Here is a 7,859-nt window from a genome sequence, read left to right as displayed (position 1 = left end):
CCTGAGCCTCCCCCAGGCTAAACGCCGCCAGCTCCCTCAGCTGCTCTCGTAGGACTTGTGCTCCAGACTCTTTCACCAGCTTCATTGCCCTTCCCTGGACTCGCCCCAGTTGAATAAGCCTGACAAGCCGTGGTACTGCCCTCAGCCACTCTCCCAAAGTCCTCTCCGGGCGCGAGTATCTGCGAAAATGAGTACAGTCGCATTTTGTAAACAGGAGCCTTACACCAGAGCATGCGGGGCATCAACTCGAAAAAGCTCAGCCGGTGTCAGTAAGAAAAAAATAACTGAAACACCCTTCTTTTTGTATCTGCTGTGAGGGGAGCTGAAAAGACAGTATGGATAGCTGACTTGTTGGAATGTCTATTTGGCCTCCTTCCAGACTGAATCCCTTACTAGTGGAAATTTTTTTCCCAAATTTTCAAGCATTTGTTGTGAACCTGATTTTTTTTTCCCCAGATATCCTTTAACTTGAGACTAGTAATAAATTCTGAATCTCATTAAAAACTGGAAAGATAACTAAGCTCAAACTCCAGAGCTGTGTCACTGGTTACAGAATGTATGAAGAGCATTTAATGACACTTTTAATGAGAAGCAAGGCCACAGATGATTAGCTGAGGGGAAATATTCTGAGCATATAGTAACTACAGAGTCATAGTAGTATTCAAAAATGTGAATAGAAGTAAGCTGTGGACAGTAGGAACTTAGGGTGTTTGTCATCCATGTGTGTTTGGCCTTTAAAAAAATAAGGTGTCTGATTACCTCAAGTGATGAAAGCTATTTAGTAAGGACAGGTGGCAAACCATCAAATGACAGTAGGTCAAACAGGCAGGACCAGTGCTGAAGAAGGGTCATTTTTTTCTAAGAAAAATAAATAAAACCACATAAAATAGCAAAACACTAGAGGTCAGTCTTGTTTCAGATCTAAGTTTTCCCAGTGTTTTCTTTAAGAAGCAGATTTTTATCAACGAAATAATAGAATTATTTTCTCCTTACAATGGTGTCAAGGATTACGGGATATAAGAGCTGGATGTGAAGGACGGAGGGCAGCAGCAGGAGACAAATTATTATATTTTATAGATAAAAATAAATTTTAAAATAATTTAAACATAAGGCAAAGGGTTTTTTTCCTGACACATTATATATGTATGTTTAAAACAGATACCTGCTTTTTCAGGGTGAATCGTTTGTATTTTGTATTAACTTTTAAAACATATAGATGTGGCCTAATCCCTTTCTGCTCCTAGAGAGTGGGAAAGGGATTCTATATGCACAAGTAGAATAGTAACATAGAATCTTACATATTAACATTTTCCTAAAAGTTTTCATTTTATGTTAAAAAAATAGTCACTCTACAAAAACACTATAATCAACAGCAAATCCTCAGTGAGTTTGCTTTTTTTAAGGTTATATTTTCTAGGGAAATACAATGTGTAATAATTTTTCTATTTAATGTATTTTTACTGGAGAGTTAACTTCATCTAGATTTTTTCTACAATAGGACCCTGTTTGTGGAGAAGAAGATGGAAACAGTAAGACAAGAGCAAATAAAACTTTGTGATTCTTGTGGCATTAAAAACCCAGGACTTTTATTTTAAGTTAAACTAATAATGCAAACTGAATTATTTTTGATTCACATATGTTTAGTAGCCCATTTGTACCTGCTTGTGTCTCAGGTCTACAGATGAGGATCTTTCCTGGCGAATACCTTATAGTCCCTTAAATTGCATTTCAGCTAGGATGTGAGATTTATTTCTTCCAGCTGCTTTAAATATTTCTGCTGGGCTTTGTATTTATATGTAGAAATAAAAGATTCCCAGTAAAATTGATGTTTAATGTGTAGGTAAATAACGTGCTGAAGTAGGATCACAAATGCTGGCCATCTCTTTGTGATACCAGATACCTTATTCAACTGAGAGAAGTGTTGCTGTCATAGTTTTTACAGCTTATGTTTCAATGCCTTGACTGCACTAATCAACCTTAATGAGCCTTGACCAGCCTCACCTGGGCCTCCAGCCTCCAGGAGCCCCATTCCAGCTCGGCCCTGAGCTTTCAGTCCTTTGCTGAGCTAAGTCTCAGGGCTCAGTAAGGGCCAGCTACTTCCTGAGGGATGGATATGATGACTGACTAGAGGAGCAAGGCTCTCTCCACCAGTGCAGGCCCAGAGGTTGTGGTTGGTGGGTTTCACAGTTCTGTCTGAAAAGGAGAAGAGGGATGAAACTCAGAACTTTGGATGGTGCTCCAGGCTCTGGAGGGAAGTGCACTCTACTAATTAAAGCTTTCTTACTTGTCCTTGGAAGTAGTGACCTTATCTGCTATGACCTACTTCTGAATCACTGTTCTAGATCCCTTCTCTTTCCTTTGTCGGTCCTGTTATGTGAGCAAATACAGTGGCACTGGGTAAGCCAAGCTTGCTGCATGCCAGTTGCTTTGTGGTAATATTGGATGTAGGTCACTGGATAAAAAACAGGTTACAAGAAATGGAAGATGTTGCTAGCCCATTTTTTAGGTGTTCAAGTGCTTTTATATCTGATGCATTTTGTTGGTTCCAGTTTCCATATTTAAAATGTAAGCATAGTAATGTTTCATCCATAATTAGGCCATCGTTATGCAGTAGTAATCAGAGGTTTTCTTCACCAGATTACTGCAAAAGTTGCATTTATGTAAGTCAGCTGGAAAATTGTATATACATTCTTGAATAGTTACTGTTTTCAGTCAATGAGGAAATTGGCAGCAATTCTAGTGTTTTTGGAATCCTGTTTGCTTTATGAGGTGAGAAGAAATTAAAATTATAAAGTAGTTATATATAATATTTTTATATATAATTATATGTAACATAGGTAATTACCGAGGATTGGTAGCAGTGGTAGCACTTTATACTTGTCATTTTTCTTGTGTTCAATCCCAAACCAAGTTTTATTGGAAGTAGGATAGTGAATTAGGTGAGCAGGATAACTCTTACAAGTCTTGTGACTACATTTTTTTATCCTTATTTCCTTTTTTTTTTCCTCCTCTAAGAAGAAAAAAAAGTTCTAGAATTCTCTATTCTGGGGTCAAAAAGCTACTCTGGGACCAAAGTGAGTGTAAGTGGAAATTAGGGTAGTAATTTATGAATTAAATTAGAATCTTACTTAGGATTGCATCTTCCTTTGTTGACACACCAACTTGAGAAGTTTTAAATCAATTTTAGTGATAAGGCTTTGTCATTTGAAACATAGAATCATTGGAAGGTTTGGGTTGGAGGGGACCTTGAATATCATCTAGTTCCAACCCCCAGCCCAGTGCCACCATGGGCAGGAATGCCACCCTCTATATCAGGTTGCCTAGTGCCCCATCCACTCAGTTCTGACATAACGTGACAGTTAATGACTTACTGTTCTACCATTTCCAAATGCAAATTTTATTGGACTGTAAAACAGCAGTAGAGTGTAATCTGGGAGACCAGTTTAACTTTGCACTCATGTATTAGAAAAGAAAAAATCCCACTGACCTTGGTAGTACTGGTATTCAGACAGAGTAAAAGAATTGGGCTGTATTAATTGTTTTGGGAAAGCTGTTCGTAATGTGTTAAATAAAGGTGCAAACTTAGGTATTAAACATTTGCAACAGAAATATCTTTTTTATGTCTTGGAATTTCGGGGGAAGGGGGTGACTCTTTTAATAGTAGCTAGTCTGAAGATTTCAGAAGTTATATAGTCTGCATATTCAGCAAACAGGAGGCACCAAAAATGGGAGGCTTATAGTATTTTATGTATGTATGTCTTATCATGTATGATTTATCTTTTGTAATAAAAAGGTTATTTGTTAATGCACCTGAGCAGCAAAGCTATATAGAGTTACTCACGGACTTTTAGAAAGATGGTAGTGATATGACCACCTTCTCTCATAGTCTAGTGAAAACTAGTGCAGCAATAATAATTCAAGCAGAAGTTTATGTATTTTCTGTTTAGACTTCTAATTTTTATTTTAAACTGTCTTTCCTGTATACTGCCCCAAGTTTATAAACATTCTGTAATCCACCTATGTGTTCCATGTCATTCTCACCAACCCTTCATTTGTGTACTACACATTTATGTTATGGTTTGTGATGTCCTTGCTTTGTCATCTTATGTATAGGTGATCCCTAGATCAATGAGAAGAAAAACAAGATGTTAAATGCTCATTGAAATGCTCTGACATTATCTGCTGAAATTCTGTTATTGGAACCAAGTGGAGTTTTTGAATAATGGGACTAATGAACTTGAGTCATCTGTGAATTTATGTTCTGTGGTTGCATTTTCTGGTGCATGAGATCTGACTGAAACTTTTCCAGTGTTTGAAGTATTGTCTGAAAAGTCTTGTCTGGACTCAAAATACTTTACTAGTGACAAATTATGTTCTGCTAAAACACCATCTTGTACCAAAGCCTCAAGTTTTTCCCTCTAACCCCCCAAAATACAAAAACAGCTTGAGATATCTCAGTGGTTTATTCCATTTACACTGTCCCTGATGGTCTGTGCTCCTCTGCTCTGCCTGTGCCCATGTATGGGTCTCAAGTCTCTGTCCACCTGTGCTTTCAGGTCCAGTGTTTCCTCTGCTTTCAGCTGAACAACCATACACGAGTAAAAGACTATAAACCTTCCACTTTTGGTGCCATGTTACTGTCCACATAGTAGAGAGATAACACAGGTAACTTATTGTGAGTACTTTTAAAACATTTTGCATTTTCCTGATTTGCTTTCTATTTTCACTTTATTTTGGGGTTTTTTTTTCCCCTGAGGAAACAGGGTGCTAGGATATTGCTGCAGCTCTTGCTATTCTCTTGATTGTCCTAATAAGCTTGCCAATTTAATCAAAATTTTACATATAATTAAATTTCTACACTTTTTCTCAATTTAATGACTGTGTAGAGAAGATATAACCATATTAACTAAGTTAAATTTAGGTGTCTTATCAGATATCAGACAATTGACAATGCCATGTGCCTGTGCCCTAGTCACAGAAGAAGTTCCAGCAGCATCTTGGACATTTGTGTCAGTGAGTGAAGAAATTGTACTTTGGTGTTCCTTTGAGCAGGGATCTGTTTCTTACCTTTTCTTACTAATGTTTTGTCTGGGCTAAACTTCTTTTGCCTGCTTAGAACCTCCCAGCAACTGTGATCATTTTTGTTTTCTCTTCTACATTGCATTTTTAAGTCCTCATTTCCTCTCACTCTGGAGTGAAGATTCTTTCTGCCTCTGGATATTTACAGTCTCACCTTTTCTCCCAGCAATTCAAGGGTTTGGTTTCCCTATCCCGAGGTCTTCTTACTTCTCCCCACTGCCTGTAGGCATTCTTCTTCTGCCCTGATCTTTTTCTTCTGTGTTATTCTTAAAAGTGCTTTATCTCTCCTCGACCTCATCAAGGCTTTCCCATTTTCCTTTTATCCTACCCTTAGCCGACACCACATAATCCTCCTTTCCAATTCTGAGAGTCTTCAGGAAGCTCTTTTTTCAAACCCACCACTAGCAAACCAGAAGCTTCTTGCCCAAGAAGGATGGCAAGTATTACCAGGAGGTGAGACTGGAGAGCTGCTTTAGCTGCATGGGGCAGGAGGAGGGAACAGGCTCACGGGTCCCTCTGGCTGCAAGACAGTGTGAGCTGAGGTGGAGCCCTTGACCTGCTCCGTAGGGTCTTATGTACTGGCTAGTGACACATCAAAGGGGTGTTGAGCAGCTCTCGGCTTCCCTTACCCGTTCTTTCTCACTTTTCCTTTTCTCCACCTCTCTGATTTCACCCTGCTTGGCCTTCTCCTTCCCCTTTCTCTTCTAGACTTGTTTAAACGTGTTCAGTAACCAGTTTATTCTCATGTAACAGTTGAAGCATTCTTTTTTTAAATCCCATTGTCTTAATAGCTTGCCTTTTTTTTCTTTGTGCCCTTTTTTCTGCCTTTTCTATCCTTTTATTTATTTTACATGTACAGACCTGGTCTCTTTGAAACAATGTGCACGTTAAAAAAAAAAAAAATACCTGCAATATTGTCAGTTTTCTTCAAGCACCTTTCCACTGCATTTAGTGTAACTGAGGGGAACTAAGTCTCTTTGGATAAAGCAAGCAGACCGGATTCTGGACACAGCTCCAGGGCTCAGCTGTTCTCGTGTGCCTCTTGGCTCCATTCTTTTTTCAGTGTGGCAGCAAAAACTGAGCAAAGGTTTTCTTCATCACTTAAGTGGTCTTAAGAGAGGATTGCCAGAATAACAGAGCTTATGAAAGGTGCCAACACTGCCTTCTCTGATGACTTCTGCAATGCTCTGGCAGCCCAAGAAGGCAGCATGATTTAATCTTCAGGCGATCTATGCTGTAACAGATCCCCGGCAATGCCTGTGCTGCTGCCTGTATGGCTGGCTCAGTGTCCCCGCTGGGAAATTTGTAGCACCCAGCCGCTGGCATCTTCTCCTGGCGGAAGCTCAACCATTTGAAGAGAAGGGGAGGGAAAAAAAAAATCCCCATCAGGATGTTTGCACATGTTGGTCTCTGCCTGCTCGCCTGGGTGTTTTGCTGAAGGACTGGGACATCTGCAGAGAAGGGAGAGCGGCGGCGGCTGGAGCGTGCCCTGTTTGGGGCTGAAGTTCCTCCAGCCCCGGGGGCGGCGAGCAGCGGGGACGGGATCGCGCTACCCGGAGCGTACACACAGACCTAATTAAAATTCAAGCCTAATGGCCTCTGGCATAAACAGCGTTCATCAGCCCGGGACTTGCAATGGACCTAAAGCCTCTCGCAGCGGCTCGGCAGAGGAATGCAATCGGGATATGCACATGAAAATGTGCAAGAAGATTGCCCAGCTCACTAAGGTAAGTCTCGCTGTTGCAGCCTTCCCAGGGAGGTGAGGCTGCCCTGGCCGGGGCGGCGGGGGAGCCTCGGAACTGTCTCCTCTGATGGCCCCTGTCTGACAGGAGGGAAGGGAACCGGGTCTTCTCTCTTAGGGAGGCTACTGAGAACATCAGTGTGCTCAAACTTCCTTCCAAGCATTTCCCCGCGAGGGTGCAGCCCAACCTTAGGGGCTGCCTTTATGGCAGACGACAGACGCCTCGCAGTTAACTGCTCTAATTACCGTGCGACCATAACGAGGAGAGCTCCAGCTCTGCGAAGACACGGGGTTTGCCCCTGAGCTGTTCGGAGGGATTGACAGTATCCGGGTTTTCCCCTAGAATTACGAAGACGGCAAGTAGTTTGCATTTTATAGGTTCGCAAGTAATATTGTTGCAAAGCTGCAGCCGAAGCGAGGTACTACAGTACAATAGTACTTTGACTCGTAGTTAATTGTCCGTGATGTGCCTAAGTAGCGACACTTCAAACGACGTTCGTAAAAGGTAGGAGTTGGAGAAGAGGCAGGACTAAATTGCATAGTATACTGTACCTAAACTTTTGGTCAAATACTGAGCTACACTATATTTCCCACACCATGTTAAGAAATCAGAAAAAATGTGTAGGAGATGGCAGTTACCTTTTAACATATGTGTCTTTGTCAGCGAGAAAAACCTGTTTACTACCCTTGTTTGCTAACACAGCTTTTGCATGTCCTGTAACCTCACTGCAATTGATAGAGACGTTTTAACAATGAAAAAACACTGACAAAATACAGGTCAAACAATAGGAAGTCATTCAGATGTTCAAGTTAGAATGGCTTACTAGTTACAGTGCCGTCGTTCTCATCTCATGATAACTGTATGTGATAATGTACATCATGTGTATCAATACATACAGAAGGGCTACTATATATGCTAGAGTATACTCACTATACTATACCAATACTTACTTTACAGGTGCTTTGTTTCTATCTTTGTTAAATAGGATTTGTACACAATATGATCCTTACTTTTTGCCTGTGTTGCAAAATTTTGTTG

The 7,859-nt window shown here is 40.6% G+C and overlaps 1 protein-coding gene across 6 annotated transcripts in view; it reads left to right on the top strand.

Annotated features, from left to right (window-relative positions):
- Positions 1–6,084: 6,084 nt before the first annotated feature.
- The window catches only part of FAM184B (family with sequence similarity 184 member B), a 41,042-nt gene continuing 39,267 nt past the window's right edge, over positions 6,085–7,859 (top strand). For 4 of the 6 annotated variants that reach the window (XM_027642740.1, XM_027642738.1, XM_027642737.1 and 1 more), the window contains exon 1: positions 6,085–6,806. In XM_027642740.1, the coding sequence (XP_027498541.1) occupies positions 6,672–6,806 (135 nt within the window). In that variant the 5' untranslated portion in view covers positions 6,085–6,671. The remainder of the gene's footprint in view (positions 6,807–7,859) is intronic. The other 2 variants (XM_027642741.1, XM_027642742.1) reach the window with 2 other exon arrangements.

The sequence above is a fragment of the Corapipo altera genome, unplaced genomic scaffold (genome assembly GCF_003945725.1).
Source record: "Corapipo altera isolate COAL_440 unplaced genomic scaffold, ASM394572v1 22, whole genome shotgun sequence".
Classification (NCBI taxonomy): Eukaryota; Metazoa; Chordata; class Aves; order Passeriformes; family Pipridae; genus Corapipo; species Corapipo altera.
The sequence above is the reverse complement of the archived record's forward strand: the minus strand, read 5'-3'. Positions and strand labels throughout refer to the sequence as shown.